The sequence below is a fragment of the Moschus berezovskii genome, chromosome 4 (assembly GCF_049115385.1).
Source record: "Moschus berezovskii isolate FMDL1 chromosome 4, NW_MosBer_1.0, whole genome shotgun sequence".
NCBI classification, from domain to species: domain Eukaryota; kingdom Metazoa; phylum Chordata; class Mammalia; order Artiodactyla; family Moschidae; genus Moschus; species Moschus berezovskii.
This window is the reverse complement of record NC_142463.1, coordinates 80,873,839-80,894,429: the sequence shown is the minus strand read 5'-3', so window position 1 is coordinate 80,894,429 and position 20,591 is coordinate 80,873,839. Positions and strand designations below refer to the sequence as shown.

Below are 20,591 nucleotides of genomic sequence, written 5' to 3'. Positions count from 1 at the left end.
GAAATTTCATCATCAGAAGCTTTTTTCCAAGGCTGCCTTTTCTAGGGCAATGTCCTCCACAGGCAGTAGTTATTAATCTCTGACAATTCTTTTAAGAAGCAACAGTGCTAATTTTAGGCTACTAGATTTAAAAAAATAACAATTTCTTACACAGTATCTAATGATCTTGGATATTCTTTGCAGATTTTATTTTCATGTTTTGTCTAAAACCACTTTTTCCATGCTCAGAGAAATCTGTAGACAGTAAGTTTGGAGTTTGAAACGTGTGCTGTGACAGACCTCATTTAAGAGTTTTTGTTGTTGTTGTTGTTGTTTTCATGAAGAATAAGGAGCAGCTGATTATCCTGACAGAAATCCCAGAGGCAGTGAACTCTTCATGGTAACTGACTACAGTGGAGCAGGAAAAGCTCAAGTTTCCTTCTCTGTTTTTCCTTATGCTCTAAAAATTACCAACCAAGCCCCATCAAGAATATTTTGTGTGATGATCCAGCAAAGTATGCGGTAAAGGAGGGAAAGGAAGAACAGGGCACTTCCCGAGAGGGTGGGGGAAAGAGGTTCTGTGAGCTTTCCCGCGTGATTAGAGCTGGGGAAGTTGATCTCTTTTCATGCCGTGGATGTGGCTGCTGCAGTCACGCCTCCCGCTGCCAGCCCAGCACCGGGATCTTAATCAGTCACTATGAAAACTCATTAGCTCCACAGCAATGAGCCTTCCACTGCTGAAGCTTGGCGCTGTGCTTAGTACCATGGCAATGATCTCAAACTGGATGTCCCAAACTCTCCCATCCTTGGTAGGACTGAACACCACGAGGCTATCAACGCCAGATACCTTAGTAAGTCACTCCGGTGGGTTTGGCTGTCTTGGGAAGTTAAGTGCATTAAAACAGTGGGCGTTTTTTTTTTTTAATAAACTGCAAAGGCTGAGATTTTGCTTCTCTATTCACAGGTCTACTTCAACAATACAGTATTTATGTGGTACCTATAGTCATGGCTATTATTTTATGAACACTTTAATGTTACATCAAAGAATAAATGAACTGATTGAGAAATTAGCTGTGACAGGAAATACTAGATTCATTAAATTCTTAATGAAAAGCTTTAGTTTATATTATTCTGAGGCTTTAAAGGATTCTTTTTTTTCAAAGTATGTTTTGTTTCTTATGATTTCACGTCTTTTAACATATGTAAAATCCTCATAATTTGTCCTACAGAGTATGCTACAGAGTATAGTCTAGCTAATCTAGTTTTACTATAACCGGTTCTTCTTCAGAATTCAATTCCTGTGACTGTTTGAAATGTATTCAGTCAGAGAAACCAATCTCTATTAAATATAAATGAATAATAATAATAATAATAAAAGCTCAACAATTTAAGGCCTGACCAAAAAATACCTTTTTTTTTTTTTTTTTTTTGAGAGCTAAGAATCATGAACAACAGAAAACTTACTTGATAAAATCATTTCCCTGGATTGTTTCATAAAGACATCTCCTGTCACAAGTTTAACTCCTGTACTTCTGTAGTTTTTGCTCGTTAATGTTTTTTTTAACCCTTCCCACATTATAACAAATGTCTTGGCTCATAGTTGATGAAACATGGTTTAGTTAGCAATACCCTAAAGTGTTTCAAATAAAAACTATTGTTTTGTCAAATAGAAGTTTACAAATCAAAATAGAAGGAATATCCGAGAAAACAATTTCTGTGTTAGCAAATAAAAATTACAGAAATCATTAGTATTTGGAGTCCTTTACTTTTTTTATCTGTTTTTATCATTGAACTACTCCAACAGATCAGAAAAAGTCAGATACTTTAAAAAAAAAAAAAAGGAATTCACCTTCAAGACCTGTTTGCAACTACTAATAATCACTCTATCAATCAATGTATAATTAACTGAGTAGAGTCAGATCAAATTAATTGCATAATTTGCCAGCTACACCCAGTGCTCAGGGCACCAGCAGAGCACATGTGAGGCACACTGTGACCTGCTTTCACATGTTTACCTCCCTCCAGTCACTGCTGCTGCCTCAGTGTTTCCATGACTGAGAATGCCCTCCTTCCCTGTGTGATGTGTGTGGCAGGAAGGGTGTAAAAGGGATTACTCGTAGTTATAAAGAAAGCATATAAAAAAACAAAGAAATGTAAACTAACATTTACCAAACCAAGTATCTTCAATGTTCAAATACCTGGTGATTTTTAACTACTTAGTTTTTGAATTAACTCTTTCAGGAAATGAACCATTTAAGCAATTCATGAATAAATTATATTTCAAACATGGTACTTGGTTCTGATATATATTTTTTGCATCTATAGATATTGGTTTGGTTATCTTCTATTTGTTGTTGATGGAGGAGAATCAACTTTCCAAAATCATAAACGATTCTTTTAGGATTTCTTACTCTTTCATGAGTTTAAAGTAAATCCATTCCTTTACTTTCTGATTAGCAATCTTGGTTGAAAAATATGAAATATTGGTATAGCCTACAAATGTTCTGACACAACTGAATCTTCTTTGAGTGACAAAAACCAAACTAGAATTCAGAGAAGTTTACACTATGGTATTCACTAGAATGGAGAAATCAGGTTGCAAAAGTGTATGCTAGTGAGTGTGTATGTGTTTCTATGTGCATGTTTTACAGAAGTGGCAAACTTTACAGAAGTACTTTCTCCACCTTAACTATACAAGATAATTGCTCCTATCTCAGGATTCCTATGGTGAAAAATGAATGAATATATATTTCCTAGATTAAGATCATTAAATGTTAACACTGGAAAAGATCTTAGAAACTATCCAGGCCAGTTATTTTTGCACTACTTTTGGCAGTGGTGCCTCTTTTTTTTTTTTTTTTTTAATTAAATCTTACGTAATACTTGCAGAATAAATATTTGTTGAATGACTCCTGAAGTGGAAATCTAATATATAAAACAGGTTATGGGTCAAAAAATAAATGATGGGTAGAGGCCTTAATGGGCCTCTACCATCTGTTCCCTCCCCACATAATCAACCCCCTTCCCTGATCAAAATACCTCCATGGGAACCTTAAAACTCTCAGGAGCTTAGCTGGAAATATGACTGATCTAATCCAACCTCCTTATTCTGCAAGTGGGAGGACTGACTTGCAGTCTAAATGTGTACATAACTAAAAAGAGTTCCCCTCTCTGGTTAATGGCAGAGCCAAGGGTGGAAGCAAGCCACCTGACTGCAGTCCTGGCCAGGGAAGTCATCTCACACAGCTTTGTTCTCCCTACTCCTCCTGGACCCTGGTGCCACATGAGATTCTCTCTACCCAGTTCATGTGGGTTCCTATAACCCTGGACTCCACTTCCTTAGATGGAAGTTAATAGACAATTCCCTTTCTAGCAAGCAGAACTATGATGTCCAGCCCTTCTCAAACTCTATCTGTATTCACTTTAGGTGGTACAAATGGTATAAGCCTGAAACATCCCCCAAAATGAATGAATGAATAAATAAATAAATGATGTTCAGTCACTCAGTCATGTCCAATTCTGTGAGACCCTGTGATGCCAGCACACCTGGTTTCCATGTCCTTCTCTGTTACCTGGAGTTTGCTCAAACTCTTATCCATTGAGTTGGTGATACCAGCTCAAATAAATAAATAGTGTAGGTCTTAAAATTTGTTTTATGAGAGTCTGTGGGATGCACAGATGGCAAAAAATGCAGATTTACACAAATATGGATATGGTCTTTCTTTAAAATGGTAGTTTCAAAAGACCTTAAAAAACAAAAATAAGATACAAAGGGTTTTAATCATTAAAGGCAATTAAGTCTTTTTATGGCATGTACCTCTGAAAAAGGTAGTGTACATTTGATTGCTCAAAAGCTTAAACAGATTTTTAAATTTCCAAGATATTTTTGTTAGTAAGTAAGTTAAACACAGCTCCTTATTAGGGGAAAAAGCGCTCTCTCTGTTTCTCTTCGAATCTTGAAACATGCCTTTATCCTTCTCTTTGGCCCTGTTTTCTTTTCCTTCTAATTGTTCCAGCCTTTGGAGGAGCTGGTGTCTGCAAAGGCAAAGCCTTGGCTCTGAAAAAGCTCAGGCTCCCTCTGGCACATCTCTCTGATGCAGAGTAACTTCCCCCTTAGGCTGAGCTTCTGAGAAATCCCCCATGCTGTGGATTCCACACCAGGAAGAACCTGGTAAAGAGCAATTAGATAAGCAGAGGACATTCGGCTCACACCAGCTGTTCTCAGTCAGCCCTACCGCTGCGGTGGGAAGAGGCCTCGAGGGGACCTGTGGGCATAAGTGATTTGTTTTGCTACATTTTCAAATAGCTTCTCCTCACAAATAACTACTTCAATGAGTCAGTCACTTTAAGTTCTGGAAAATGAGTAGACTACCCTAACACAAACTCTCAAAGCTTTCCAACTTTCTTAACTCACCAATTTTATTTTCAGTTCTGGACGAAAATATCTGACTTCCCTGTTTTGTACCACTGTTTTACTCCCCCAAATCCCTAGGCAATGTCCATTTTGTGAAAGACCAACTAAACACATTAAGGAGATGGATGAGAGAACAGAATGGTAAACCTTGAAAGACACAGAGAATGTGATAATTGCCTTTGTAGAGTAGAATTATGAAGTGGGTAAGAGAGTAGATTTACTCCTTTTTAAGTACTTAAAGAAGTAGGGCCAAAGGGGAAAATTACAGAGATCCAGTCCTTCAGGTTTCCACCAATGAAATGGGGTGCCTATGAAAAACTGAATTCCTATCATGCAGAGTTTAAGTGGAAACACAAGCAGAATACACAGAAGAGCCACTGAGTGGAAAGACAGTCCTAGGTACGACTTCTAAGTCTTTCCCAACTCTGTCATTGTGATTTCCAGAATAGGAGCAGAAATGATCAACCGACGTAACTTTGATGATGCCTTCAGTCTTTTTACTGTTTGTTCTGTATTTATAGTTGTTTTCCTTAGAGCTCTGAGGTTGTCTTGAGTGAAGAATATACATTTCTTATTTTAGTTCCAACTAGTCTCATAAGAAATGGGAAGAGAACTGCAATGCAGTGACATCTTTATTAACACATCCTCCATAACACAGCTTCTTTTAGCGTGGTCTGTCAGCATCTCTGTAATTTCTGTCCTCGCATTTCTTTGCTCCCCACAACTAAAGCCATTAGCATGCTAAACCACATTTCATTATCCGAAACCAAACGTATCCTCAGACAGAAAATTTATAAGGAGTTTTCATCAGGTATCTCCTCTAATGCATCAGGTATCTCCTATTGTAAATTAAACAGCTTTCAGTAAACAGATTTTTTTTCTACTTTATTTTCTTCTGCCTGTACACCACGTTTAATAGCTAAAGCCCTTATTCTTTTTGCCTCAGTCTGTACTTTTAAGAAATGCCGAGGCACTCAGCATAAAACATAAGACCTAGTAATGTGCAACTAGTTGATTCTGTCCTCTTCAAAGGATCAGAATTCTGTCCCTTCACCTGCCCCTGCACTTGTGTCCTGTCAAGACTACTGCTAACCACTCCTGTAGAGATCCAATTGCTGCCTGCTTCCACAGTTTGGATAATGCCCTCCACCTGCCTGAGTACATCTCCTCTACAGACAGTTTTTTCAGCTATTGGTGAATGGACAAAGGCACTTATCTGCAAGGCATAAACATAAACAGCTCTGGGCTGAAAACTGGAGAAAAACTGGTATAAGTCCCATATATGTCATTTACTAAACGGATGAGTTGGAAAAAAATTGCCTAAGTTCTTTGAATTTCAGTTTCCTCATAAATAAGATGATGCTTATTCCTAAGGATAGGTGGTTCAAAAGAAGTGAAACAAATACGAGAAGGGATTTTATAAAAAGAAAAATATGCTGAAATATATACAATATTTTTACTTTTACCCCAGTCTTCAGGATCTTTCTTTTCTGTTACAAAGTCCTTGAAGTTCTGAGAGCTTCTCGTGCAGTAATAGTTCTATATTTATAAAGCATAGGTTTGTAATTAAATTATAAACAAAAAACCCCAACTTGAAATCCGATTGTTAAAATTATCATTTTAATTCTCCTCTTTAGAGCATTCTTAAATATTTTATGAGTTTTGTAATATTAAAAACTGCTAAATAGTTCATTTAGTTCTTCTAATTAACACAAAAGTTTCAAAGAGAACTGCATCAGTAATCACTGTGCATAGCAATGCTTTGGGTAGTAATAATCCCCTGCACCCTCCAGGTCCAAGCAGCCAGCTCCTCAGGACTTCAGAAAATGCTATCAGAATCATCTTCACCATACAAAAAAGGGAATTTCAGACAACTGGTGGTGCAGTGTGGTGGTTAAACTTTCAAACTCTGATACCAGACTGTGCAAGTATGCAAATCCAAGCTCTGCTGATTACCACCATCATGACCTTGAGCAAGTTTCTTACTGTCTCAAATTAACAGTTTCCTCGCCTATAAAATGGGCAGAATAATACCATCTGGTCAATAGAGTTACTGTGATATTCAAAGGCAGTAATGCATGTGAACTGCCAACTGGTGACTAGGAGCTCCATAAATGTTTTCTATTACTATTACATGAGTTTCATGTTGACACTTGAGGAATCATTTTTAAGTTAAAATGGGAGCAGGTCTTTTCTCATTGGTATCTAAAACCCATCTAAATATAACTTTTTCTACCTGAGATCTTTGTTGGTTTTATTTTTACCCTCTTTTCAATGCCAATATGGGTGCCATAAATGAGAACACTAGAGCTACTCACAAAGCTTCCTTCATCACTAAACCTGACACAGAAATCTCTATCAAACCCACACAACTGTCAAGCCCTCATCTTTTATACTAGCTTTTTTCTCTTTTAAGTTACCTTTTCTTGTCAAAGAGGTAAGCTGCCAAATTTGAGATCATTCAAACTAATTCTGTAAAGATAAGGCCAGGCTTCTTTTCAATAATACTTAAAAGACAATTGAACGTACAAACAAGACCAGATTCTATTTTTATTAAGCTGACACTTCAGGAAGAATGATAAATGAACATCAAATTCTACTCACCTTTTCTGCTTCCCTCACTCCAGAGAGCAACTGACACCTTGCCCAGATGTGATAAGCTCCTCACTAGTTAGCCAAACACCTGGCAAGCAAACATCAATATTAATGCTGCCAGGTTTAATAATCAGTATTTGCACTGCTGTTTAAGATATTTTAGTATTATAATTGGGTGCCCCCTTCTCCTTTATACAAAAGCTAAACACATTCTAGTGAGAAGCCTTAGTTTTCTGACACATTTGAGATTTGTGTCCAATGTCAAGAGCAGTTTAGTTGAAACTATAGGATCTGTGTCATGATATATTTGTTCCATGCAGTCACTCAGCTTAAACCTTTAATTATATCATTAAAAGTACTCTGCTAAGCTGTACCTATCCCCATTCTGTAGATAATCTCTTTGCATTTTTTCTTCTTTAATTAAAAAAAGACTATCTTTAAGATCCTATCTATCCTAGTCATATATAATTCTAAGTACATTTTTTCTATCCTAACCAGATAGTCAGGCATAAATGCTAGAAAGAAGGAGTAAGGGGAATGGAAAAAAAAAAAAAGAAATGGTAATGAATCCAACACCCCAGAAATAAATGGCAGCACAGGATACTTCTATGAATTATTTGAAAAAGGAGATTAAAAGGTAGGTTTGGTATCAGTTGCTTTTCATTACAGACCAAGGACAAGGTATGACATCTGAGTTTCATAAGTTTAAAATTTATAGCCTCTGCATGATGGGTGTTGGAATGACTTTAAGCACCCTGTAGTGATTATCTCTAAAGCTCTTGAAAAAAAAAAATCTGTGTGTTGGTTGATGGTGTGTGATGAGCTATGGCCTGGGAGAGAATAGGAGAGTATATCTGTTCTGCAAATTCCAAGACGGAAGATTCCACAGCAGCTCTGTGTAAAGACTTCAGCCTGGCTGAGTTAGCTTAAGAATCTGCTTCCTACAAAGTAAAGTGCTTCAGTATACTTTTATGCAAACACACCAGCGCAATTACACCAAGCATTATGCAAAATATTTCTCTGCTGGTCACCTCCTTGTTTCTAACCCCACCTCAGTCCTTCTCTCATCCTCCCTTGTTCTATTCCCTTCAGCCTGAATCTTTAAATACCTTCTTTTACAGACAAAATTCATCTCTCTCTTCTACTAATCACTTAAGAAATACTTCCTTTTATGTTGATTCCCTGGAAAACATAGAGGAGAAGGCAAAGAAAAGCCAAAGAATTTCAAATCCCAGTTGCAGAAGTTAGTCAGAGCTTAGCTAGAAAGAGGCCCACCAATTTATCTGGTATTTTCACAGGAAAAAGAAACTCAGATGCAAACCGGATAGTCTGTCTATGTAACATCTGTTATGTAGTTTTTTCAGTATCCATATGATTGACTTTTAAGAATAATTATCTGGATTTTCAGCATCATATTAATATGGCCATAACATTGGAAGTAACAGCAAGACAATATAGCTATATACAGTCTAATAAGGTAGCTACTGTGGCTACTGGAATGTGGCTAGTCCAAATTGAGGTATGCCCTGAGAGTAAAACGCACATTCAGTTTCAAACGGTGTACAAAAAAGGGGGAAAAACAATGTAAAATATCTCATGAATAATTTTTATATTGATTATACATGTTGAAACAATAATATTTGTATATATCGGGTTAAATAAAATATATTATTAAATTAATTTCACTTATATCCTTTTATTTTTTTAAACCTGACCACTAGAAAATTTAAAATTATCCATGTGGCTCTCAATCTATTGAGCAGTACCACTCTTGCTTCATACAAAACTCTGCTACATACAAGCTGCACATTCTTAGGCAGGTTAACTAACTTTCTCTTCTGTGAAATGGGAATAATTATTATTCCTGATTCTTGGCATCCTTGATTGTATCCTTCCATTAGCAAGTCAATGCATGTGAGCTGTCCCTTGCAATAGTGTCTAATCTTGAGCAGGCAGCATTCCTCAGCCTCAGCAAACCCCAAAGAGAACTCAGTTAAGGGTCAAGCCACTGATACCCTCAGCAGTTGGAGGAATGAAAGAGTGCCTCTCTGAGCCCTGCATCAAGGCAACCACAATTTCTGATTGTATAATGCAGACTCTATGCTCAAAGCACAGCTCTTCTGAAAAATAACTAGGCAAAAATGAGTTACTTATTTTTGTACTTGATAGAATGTAATTAATATAGCAGACAGGAAATAGCCAATATATCCCGTAGTTGGATATAGACTAATTATTTAAACAAGACATAAGAAAGATAGATAATACTACTAGACAATGCATATTAAATGCCTAGTGAATAGTACAGACAATCCTTCAGAAGAGGCTGAAACCATGTCTCAATCTCAGCTGCTCAGTCATGTCCAACTCTTTGAGACCTCCAAGGACTATAGCCTGCCAGGGTCCTCTGTCCATGGGATTTTCCTAGCAAGAATACCGGAGTGGATTGCTATTTCCTCCTCCGGAGGATATTCCTGACTGAGGGACTGAACCTGTTGTCTCCCTCGTCTCTTGCACTGCAGGTGGATTCTTTACCACTAAGCCACCAGGGAAACCATAAAGTGAAACTGAAAGTCACTCAGTCATGTCTGACTCTTTGCCACCCCATGGACTAGACAGTCCATAGAATTTTCTAGGCAAGAATATTAGTGTGGGCAGTCATTTCCTTCTCCAGAGGATCTTCCCACCCAAGGATCAAACCCAGGTCTCCTGCATTGCAGGCAGATTCTTTACCAGTTGAGCCACCAGGGAATCCCAAGGGGAAACCATAAGGGCTGAATAACTGAAGGTTTATTAGGGAGGTATTTCAAGTAGGAGAACAAAATGGTTACGCAGGTGTGAATCTAGGTGGGCATGCTTTCAGGATATACCAAGACCGATTTGCCTGGAAAGAAGTTTCTTATAGGAAGATACAGGGGGTAAAATTACAAACATAAATAGGAGGCAGACTGCAGTAGAACAGAAACATCATTTTGAGATAAGCTTCTAGGGAGGCAGGTGATAAGTGCATAAAAGTAATCTGGGAAGATCAACATTGCCAGAGTAATTTGGCCTCTGCCAAAATACTGTCTTTAACTCCTCTGAGACTCTATATCCTTTGCAAAACAATGTTGGTCTAATTATTTCTACCCTATTTTCTCATGTGATACCTTTCCAGCTTTATTAATAATTGACCCTTCAATACATAGGAAGCTCTCTGGGAGAGAATTTTGCTTCAGAAGATTACACATGAACAATACTCAGAAAAAATACATATATATTACTATTTACCATTTGTGTTGAAAAAGACAAACTAACAGATCTTATGCAGAAAGACTGGAGGTATGTGACTAAGTATTTAGCAGATACTTCTAAAGTTGCATTAAAATGTCCAAATATGACAGAAAGCATCAGGGAGTGGTGTAGGATCAACAATCAATAATACACAATCAAAATCAATAATATGGAACCAAAAGGTAGAGTCTCCTTCTGTCCATTGAAAAGGAAGTTGTAAGTGAATGAAGATGTGCTGCCTACTTGAATTGTTCAATCTCATTTTTAACTTTAGAGAAAAACTGTTTAAGAGAACTGTTTAGAGAAAAACTGTAAAAATAAAAAGATACTTTGCTTAAAATTATACAAACTCATGCTCTCTTTAACTCTCTGTGTGTTTTGTATGTTTGCTGTTGGTTTCCTCAGACTCAGATTAGTCCCAAAGAAGGGTGGCAGGTATATAGCTCAGCACAGGATCCTGATGGACGATGCATTTGCACAGTGGTTGCTCCAGAACAAAACCTGTGTTCCCGGGATGCCAAAAGCAGGCAGCTTCGCCAGCTGCTGGAAAAGGTAGGTGTCCTCTGTCACCTGTGAATATTCTTACTGAAATCTACCATTCTTTGTAAAGGAAATATGGGAAAGCAAGTTAGGGTAAGGAGGAGTCTTCCAATTTTTCCCACCTTCTCAAATAAGTGTTTTTCTCCCTTGAAAGCAGTACCGCAAGATTCCTGCTCTACTGTTCTATTTATGACTTTTACTGTTTCCAATCTTGCTCTAAGACTAATTTCCATCATATTTCTCAATATCCAGTTGATCTCTCCTTAAGAAAAAAAATAGTACGAAGCCTTATTGCTATGTCAGAAATTTAGCCTCAACTCTCAAGATCACACTAAACTCTTTGAGCTCATAATTTTGGATCTTATTAACAACCTTTCAAGGAAGTAAAAATAATTGCATACAATATGCAAGCTATCTGGACAGATAATGAATAATTCTAAGGGTTTATCATCATCCTCTAAGTCATTCCTTTGAACATTCAGTTCTTCAATTTCATTCAAGAGCATTCTCTCCATATAATTTACTTAAGCTGGATCCATAACAATCAAATGCAGAATGCCCTTGATTTATTCTCGTTCACAGATGAAAGTCCTCTCATGAAAGGTTATTTATGTTTAGTTTAGGGACAGAAAAAAAAAAACAATGAATGGTTCTTTCAATTTTTCTCATTCAGACTTTCACTGTATCAGTCCCTGAATATAGTTGGACAGCTGGAGTGGCCAGACTCATGGAAGGATGACAACATATTTGAATTTTAAATACCTTCAGGGATAATAAGATAAATTAGGTAGTATGTGTTTTCAGGGGATATCATGCTCAACAATTCACTCTGTGTAATATCATTTCCATGATCATCTACACAATTATGGCACAAAACAGGAAGCTTTAACAGAAAATAGAGAAACTAGAAAAATGAAAGCACTGAATCTGTTAATACAGACATTCCTATTTTATGGAATTTAAGCTGCAGCAACTCTCTTCATGTATGGATGTGAGAACTGGACTGTGAAGAAAGCTGATCACCGAAGAATTGATGCTTTTGAACTGTGGTGTTGGAGAATTCTAGGCAGTACTCTTGCCTAGAAAATCCCACGGACGGAGGAGCCTGGTAGGCTGCAGTCCATGGGGTTGCTACGAGTCAGATATGACTGAGCGACTTCACTTTCACTTTTCACTTTCACACATCTGAGAAGGAAATGGCAACCCACTCCAGTGTTCTTGCCTGGAGAATCCCAGGGATGGGGGAGACTGGTGGGCTGCCGTCTATGGGGTTGCACAGAGTCGGACACGACTGAAGTGACTTAGCAGCAGCAGCAGCAGTTGGAGAAAACTCTTGAGAATCCCTTGCAAGGAGATCCAACCAGTCCATTCTAAAGGAGATCAGTCCTGGGTGTTCATTGGAAGGACTGATGCTAAAGCTGAAACTCCAATACTTTGGCCACCTCACGCGAAGAGTTGACTCACTGGAAAAGACTCTGGAAAAGATGCTGGGAGGGATTGAGGGCAGAAGGAGAAGGGCACGACAGAAAATGAGATGGCTGGATGGCATCACCAACACTGTGAACATGAGTTTGAGTGAACTCCGGGAGTTGGTGATGGACAGGGAGGCCTGGCGTGCTGTGATTCATGGGGTCACAAAGAGTCGGACACGACTGAGCGACTAAACTCAAATGAACTGAACTCTCTTCCACTGCCACATAAATAAAATAACTTTCCTCAGTGTACACTATCTGAAAGTGTATTGATGCCCTAAGATTTTAAGAAGACTTTTTTTTTTCATATTTTCCTACAGAGATTAGTCTTTCTGATGCCCTTATCCTTGGAGTTATCATCATCTATTTGCTCTCTTTTCTTAAGACTCTTTTTAAACAAGATCCAGTCTTCCCTGTTCCTTCAAAATCTGTCTCCAAGACGAGCAAATTTAACTGTCTTTCAAGTTAATGACTCCAGCTATCAACTGTTAGAAATCATGACATATGAACTATGATTATTCTTGTGTATTGTTTTCCAATCTAGATTTTCTTTATATCTATGAAAAAAATTGAAACATATAGTTTAGTATTGTTTGGTTACTAAGGAAATTAGTTAGGTTGGTAAAAAGATTTAATCTTTTAAGTCCAATTTGCTTTTCTATTAGTTTGTATTTCTTCTCACATTACTTTCTACTCCAATCTTCTTTTCTACACACAAAAAATATCTTCTTTCTACAAATTTGATGAGAAACATTTTGTTAGACATAATTGTCTTATTTGTATTACTATTTTCAGTATATTATCGCATACACACATCTAAAAATTGACATTTCCTCAAAAATCAGTTGAAAAATTCAAATAAACTGGGGAAGTCAGGAAGTAGATAATACTCTCTACATGTCCAGCGTGAAATGTATTCCAGAGCTATGATAAAAGCTAAAATTTGTGAAGGACGAATGAGGCAAGAAGAGTACAACTAAAAGTAACTGATTGAAAGCAATCACTGAAATTTATATGACCACACCATTCAATAGGTAATTTGTTTACAGTTTTAAAGAAATTATAGAAAATTGCATCTTTAAAAATTCATCAATACCTAAATGAAATACAAAAGATAAAATTTATTAACAGTATCAGGGTTACCCCAAGTTAGGTTTATCAAATTCATTTGGTAGTTTTATGGAAACAGAAGAATAGTAAATTGTGTGCACTATACACAGTGGCCTGAAGAATGAAAATATCACTGGTTTGCTGCACTGACCCAAAGAAGGCATATCTGAAATCAGCATTCTCTATTTAGACTGAGCCAGTTCCCTGCTGACTTCTCTGAAAAAGTGAAAGGATCAGTGGCTCAGTCAGTTCTTTGTGACACTTTGTGATCCCAAGGACTATAGCCTGCCAGGCTCCTCTGTCCATGGGATTCTCCAGGCAAGAATACTAGAGTGTTGCCATTTCTTTCTCCAGGGGATCGTCCCATCCCAGGGATCAAAACTGGGTCTCCTGCATTGCAGGCAAATTCTTTACTATTTGAGCCACCAGGGAAGCCCCTACTGACATCATAGTTCTACAAATATCCAAGGTACTGGACGGCAAATAGAAGCATGACCATTAAGCAGCCCATTTCACTATTAACAAAAAGGTTGGTTAATCATATAAGAGAATACTCGTAATAAGGATAATATTAATAACAATAGTTCCCATCTATTATATTTGTATCTGCTCCATTCCAGTTTCACAGCAGACAGATGTCCTTCTAAGTTTACATAAAAGGAAAACGGTGCTTTTTGAGGCTAAAAACCTTATCATTGTCATTCAATCAGTAGACTGCGAATCCATACCAGATCAACTTCGCATTTTCTAACACCATACCAGTGTCATTAAAAATGCCACTGGTGGTACCCACAATTATTTAATACACGTTCTGTAAAATATTTTAAACAAGTACATTTATACCGCTAAATATTAGAAAGATTACAGTTGTTTTACAATACATCAGGCCTTAGTGTGTCCCAGCTAAAATCTTTCACCTAAAAAAAGTTTGTCTGTCAGTTATTTAGCTTTTTTGTACAAACCTCCATTGTATAGGTCAGTATTTCCTAAAATGTGATTTTTGAAACAGGACGCTGGTGACATCCTTCCAATAAAATAATTTTAAACAACAGTACATGTTACATCACCCTTGAAGATTTCCATCACAGAGTTTAATACTAAAGGTTCCATGGAGACCTACCGTAGTTAAATCCCTGTTTAGTTGTGTTAACCCCAAGGCTATCCAAGCATATTGATCTGTAGGGCTTAATTATTAAATTTTAAGTAGCCTCTGCACTAGTTATGGACTATCTGGTGGCTCAGACAGTAAAGAATCTGCCTGCAAAGTGGAAGACCCAGCTTTGATTCCTGGATCAGGAAAATCCCCTGGAGAAGGGAATGGCAACCCATTCCAATATTCTTGCCTGGGGAATTCCACATACAGAGGAGCCTGGCCAGCTACGGTCCATGGGGTCTGCAAAGAGTTGGACGCTAATTATAAATGGGGGTGAAAATCTAAATTAATTTGTGTTTATTTTGGAAAGGACTCAGACATTTCATTTATCCTAAAAAACAGGATAAATAATTAAAAAAAAAAAAAACTATGCATGAAAGGGGACAATAAGCTTGCCACACTGTGGAGAGAGACATGAGTAGGCAGCTGAATGGCAGAACATCAGTGATAAGCAGACTAACAGAAGAGGAAGTCTCCTTCCCAAGTTGTAATGCTGGGGGTCCAGTCTCGAGTCTCAGCAGGGAACTGATTTTCAGTGGGTCTCCATGACCAGTGGGAAAGTAAACAATCTGAGGTACAGCCATCAGGAAAAGTAAAAGGCAGTCCAGAACCTTCCCAACTAGACTATTCAATCTCTAGTCACACCCCAAAGGTAGCTCTTAAAATTATACATGATTATGACGAGTTGACTCACTGGAAAAGCCTCTGATGCTGGGAGAGATTGGGGGCGGGAGGAGAAGGGGATGACAGAGAATGAGATGGCTGGATGGCATCACCGACTCGATAGACATGAGTTTGAGTGAACTCCGGGAGTTGGTGATGGACAGGGAGGCCTGGCGTGCTGTGATTCATGGGGTCGTGAAGAGTCAGACACGACTGAGCGACTGAACTGAACTGATGCAATATTGAAGGTCACAATTAAGTCTCAGCAAAACTTCTCTCAGTACATTTTCCCATAACACAAATAAAGTTGAAAATTAACTTCATAGGGTAACTTAGAGATAAAATAAAAGAGAGGCTGTTTTAACTATCCAGAATATCTCACTTGTCTATCAATTTCTAATTCTATGTGCTGTGCTTAGTTACTCAGTCAGGTCCAACTATTTCTGACACCATGGACTATAGTCCACCAGACTTCTCTGTCTACAGGGATTCTCCAGAAAGAAATACTGGAATGGGTTGCCATGCCCTCCTCCAGGGGATCTTCCTTAACTCTGCAGACTCTGACAAAATACACAGAAATCCTAGAATATTGGCCATGCCAATGATGACTGTCTTCATAGACAAATACAATATTTAAATGTGTAGAGTGTTTCTTTAACACAAATGGCTTTTCTTCATTCATGCTTAACCATAAGGGAGCTGAAAATTATTTTGAAAGCATTGCATTTATCTATGATGCAGTCACCAGGCTTTCAATGTTGCCTCAGTAATTTTGTGCTGAATCAAAAATTTTTTAAACGAAGCTTTCTGAATGTAGGAATGATAGTAAATTAATAAATATTTCAGAGCCATATAATACTGTAGCCTAAGGGAGTTGGTGATGGACAGGGAGGCCTGGCGTGCTGTGATTCATGGGGTCACGGAGAGTCGGACACAACTGAGCGACTGAACTGAACTGAACTGAACTCAACCACTGACAGGAGAAAGACACTTTTCTTAAAATATCAACTTGTTAACTTTTACTGCTACTGAAAGCCAAAGACAATTTTCAGTTCAGTTCAGTCACTCAGTCATGTCCAGCTCTTTGCAATGCCATGGACTGCAGCACGTCAGGCCTCCCTGTCCATCATCAACTCCCAGAGTTCACTCAAACTCATGCCCACTGAGTCGGCAATGCCATCCAGCCACCACATGGTCTGTTGTCCCCTTCTCCTCCCACCTTCAATCTTTTCTAGCATCAGGGACGTTTCAAATGAGTCACCTCTTCACATCAGGTGGCAAAAGTATTGGAGTTTCAGCTTCAACATCAGTTGTTCCTATGAATATTCAGTATTGAACTCCTTTAGGATGGACTGGTTGGATCTCCTTGCAGTCCAAGGGACTCTCAAGAGTCTTCTTCAACACCACAGTTCAAAAGCATCGATTAGTCCAACTCTCACATCCATACATGACCACTGGAAAAACCATAGCCTTGACTAGACAGACCTTTGTTGGCAAAGTAATGTCTCTGCTTTTTAATATGCTGTCCAGATTGGTCATAACTTTTCTTCCAAGGAGGAAGCATCTTTTAATTTCCTGGCTGCAATCACCAATGCAGTCATTTTGGAGCCCCCCAAAGATAAAGTCTGCCATTATTTCCAGTTTCTCCTTCTATTTGCCATGAAGTGATGGGACCCGATGCCACGATCTTTGTTTTCTGAACGTTGAGCCTTATACCAACATTTTCACTCTCCTCTTTCATTTTCATCAAGAGACTTTTGAGTTCCTCTTCACTTTCTGCCATAAGGGTGGTGTCATCTGCATATCTGAGATTGTAGTATGTCCTAAAAGACAGGATTTGTCATCTGCATATCTGAGATTGTAGTATGCCCTAAAAGACAGGTCTATCCATTAAGACAGCAGAAAGAGAAACAGAAAAATATGACCTCTGGGGGAAAAATAGTGGATGAACTGAGGCAAGCCAAGGCAGAAGAATTCACTGCCTTTTCTGAATATTCTAGATCTGAGGGATGTATTGACAATGGGCCCTTTAAAGCTAGCTGGGCCACTAAGCTCTGTGACTTTACCTGATGACAGAAATTTGTCTCTGAACAAATCATCCCTTTCTTATTTGTAACTCACAAGTTTTACAATGAAAATAAGTTTTTACGTGTTACATAAATAATACGTTTATTTTAAAACATATGGAAAAACAGATAAAAATATATTAAATGAAGCAAGTGAAAGTGAAAGTCGCTCAGCTGTGTCTGACTCTGTGACCACATGGACTATACAGTCTATGGAATTCTCCAGGCCAGAATACTGGAGTGGGTAGCTGTTCCCTTCTCCAGGGTATCTTCCCAGCCCAGGGATAGAACCCAGGTCTCCCACAGTGCAGGAAGATTCTTAACCAGATGAGCTACCAGGGAAGCCCAAATGAAGCAAAACTTACCTGAAATCCCACCATTTTTTACCATGCTTTCATGTATTCGTTTATGCAAGTAAAAACATAATTCTAAGTAGATGGATTTATATATAATAATTATCAGGGACATCTTTCTGCAATATTTATTTTGTTACTTCTCTTCTCACCCACATCTCACCACCCACCAGGAAAGTAATATCAACCACCTAAAAAATTCTTCTAAATCCTTCCATATCTTGATGCACATCATTTAAAATTTTGCATTTTGTATTAGGGAATAGCGAATTTATAATGTTGTGACAGTTATAGGTGAACAGCAAAGGGATTTCCAGGTTTCTTCAACAGGACCCTCTCCAAGTCAGGAGGTGTCCCAGCCTATTACCATTCATCTTGCTCAAGTCAGCCTCACCTCTGGGAGTACTTCACATGCAGCTTGAAGTAACTGTACTGGAATAAATGCATTCTAGATGTGTTGGACACTTCACTACCATCCAAAATTGATCAGCATCCTAGACTTTGAGGATGTCAGAGTTAGTACTGATAGAAACAATTTGTTTTAACATTTAACAGATTGAGCCATCATAAGCTTACTAAGCCCTGGAATGAATATTTTTTTTTAATTTATTATTATGATATATCAAATTCTTATTTATATTTAGTCATTTCTAATACTAGAATGTTCATTTTATTATTTCCTGCCTAGCTGTAATTTTCTTTTGCTACATTATTGAAATGTTTCTTATGAAGAATTGCCCTTCTGAAAGTATGTCCTGTGGAAATGTAATTATGGATTTGGCACTGCCAGTTTTATTAGTGGAAAAAATATTTTCTGCATATACCTCAGTAGTATAGACAATAATGTACAGCCAGTGTTCTTGTTTAACAGGTTCAGAATATGTCTCAATCTATTGAAGTCTTAAACTTGAGAACTCAAAGAGATTTCCAATACGTCCTAAAAATGGAAACACAAATGAAAGGGTTGAAGGCCAAGTTTCGGCAGATTGAAGATGACCGGAAGACACTAATGACCAAGCATTTTCAAGTAGGTGTGACTTCAGCTGTCTTATTAATGCAAATAAGACACTGAGTACAACGGATAGCCACCATGACACTCAGCTAGAAATAACTGTGCATTGGCCTATATACATAAGGTTCAAGACTCAATGGGGACATCAGTCATCTCTCCACTGAAACTGACCATTAGCTGGTTGGAATGGAAATAGAAAACTTACTATAAAAACAGCCTCACCCTCCTTGAGCTGGGTGGAGATTGTAGATAGATTTAAAGGCATTTCAATATGTATGCCAATGGGAAATCTAGGAAAATTAATAACTAAATTTGTCAAAGACTTTCTGATGATTTTATGCCTTGCTAATATGAGGAGAAATATAGAGAATACAAATTATTAAAAGAAGCAATAATACCATTATTAACAGCACATAAAAGAGGATTGGTTTCACTATTTGATACAAATAAAGTTTTCTTTTTCATTTTTTAAGCTATTTATTGACTATCTAGAAACACTGGAAATGGAGAAATGGTGCTTTTAAGCATACTATGTGGACTTTTATTAACTATGTATGACACTGTCATAGATTGAAACAAAATCTGACCATGATAATGCCATTTGATCTTCTATGAAAAATACACAGTCTGCCTGACAAAGGCACAGGACATAGTTTATAAAACTTACTAAGATTTTATAAACATAATAGCCTCTGCTTTCCCTGCCAATTAGGAAGTAAGATTCGCTGCTAAGGCTGAAGGAATGGGCCTGAATTCAAGTTCTTGGTCAAACATCAGAAGTGCTTTTCACACATAATTGTGATTGGCAGGGAGATAGTCAGGAACACAAAATATGGACAAGATAGTCCAAAATAGGGACAGATAGTCGGGGACACAAAATAGGGACACAAGATAGTCAGGGACACAGTTTAATATGGCAGAAATTATCATTGTTTTGTTATTTTCTTCATTGCTGCTCAGGAGCCTGAATAGAGATCCAGTTTTAAAGTTTTATCAGAAAGATCCAAAAGAAGGACAAGAGGGTAAGAAAGTTCAGGGTACTGATGAGAGAGGGGGCTAATGTGATGAACCTTGAGGTTAAAGAGAGAAGCAAGCAAAGCCAGAAGGTTAAGAAATTTTAACAAATTAGAGCAAGGCCTAGAAGATAAAAATAAATTGGAAGTTTACTGTGAAGGAGAGAATAAGCAAACTTGGATAGAGAATTTATGGAGAAATGGTACACACAGAAGAATATAAGGTTGACAAGCAAATAAATTAATTTTAACCAATATTTATTGAGCACATAGTGTTGGGCCCTCTGCTGGGTATATAATGCATAAACTCTCTTCTGTGAAAGAGAGCTAACAAACTGGTCAAACTGACAGTAAAAAGAGGCATAAACATTACCTAACAGCACAAAGGGAGGAGTTATGAATTTTGTTTAGACAACTTCGGGGGAAGGGTTATCAAAAATCCTTTCAGGGAAAGATTTACCAATAATTAAGAAAATGGTTTGGACTAGTGCTCACTTTCTTCCCCAGAAAATATTAAATTACACAGAAGAGCAAGAAAACCAAAAAATTTTCTATGTCAATTTTCAATATTCAAGATTAGGGTATACAGCAATACAGTGAGCCTGATGCTGCAGCCATCAACTAAGTAGGAAATGACAAGCTGGCACTTACAGTGCCTAGGGAGCATCCCCAGAAAGGAAGAGGGACAGAAGAAGAGGAGCTCGGAGTTTCTGGCTCAAAGTGAAAATCATTTAAGGTTAGATGGACAATATAGAACTCATGCCAAAGAACTGCTTGCAGGACCAGGGCTGGCAGAGTTGGTGACACATGATGATGTATGTGCATCTATGGGAACTTTTGGGAGAAGAAGGAGACAAAGAAACAAAAAGATACAAGGCTGAGAGAAAAAATAAAAAAGAGAGAAAACTGCCTATTCTATAAGTGTGTCTAGCATCAGACAAGCTGCCAATA

General features: G+C 37.8%; 1 protein-coding gene across 3 annotated transcripts in view; it reads left to right on the top strand.

Moving 5' to 3' along the window:
• The first annotated feature begins 701 nt into the window (after positions 1 to 701).
• The window catches only part of OLFM3 (olfactomedin 3), a 46,209-nt gene continuing 26,319 nt past the window's right edge, over positions 702 to 20,591 (top strand). Inside the window, exons 1-4 of one of the 3 annotated variants that reach the window (XM_088834880.1) lie at positions 702 to 847; positions 1,784 to 1,810; positions 10,675 to 10,810; positions 18,487 to 18,642. In XM_088834880.1, coding sequence (XP_088691006.1) covers positions 702 to 847; positions 1,784 to 1,810; positions 10,675 to 10,810; positions 18,487 to 18,642 — 465 coding nt within the window. Of the gene's footprint in view, positions 873 to 1,783; positions 1,811 to 7,919; positions 7,937 to 10,663; positions 10,811 to 18,486; positions 18,643 to 20,591 lie in introns of all 3 variants that reach the window. The other 2 variants (XM_088834879.1, XM_055402847.2) reach the window with 2 other exon arrangements.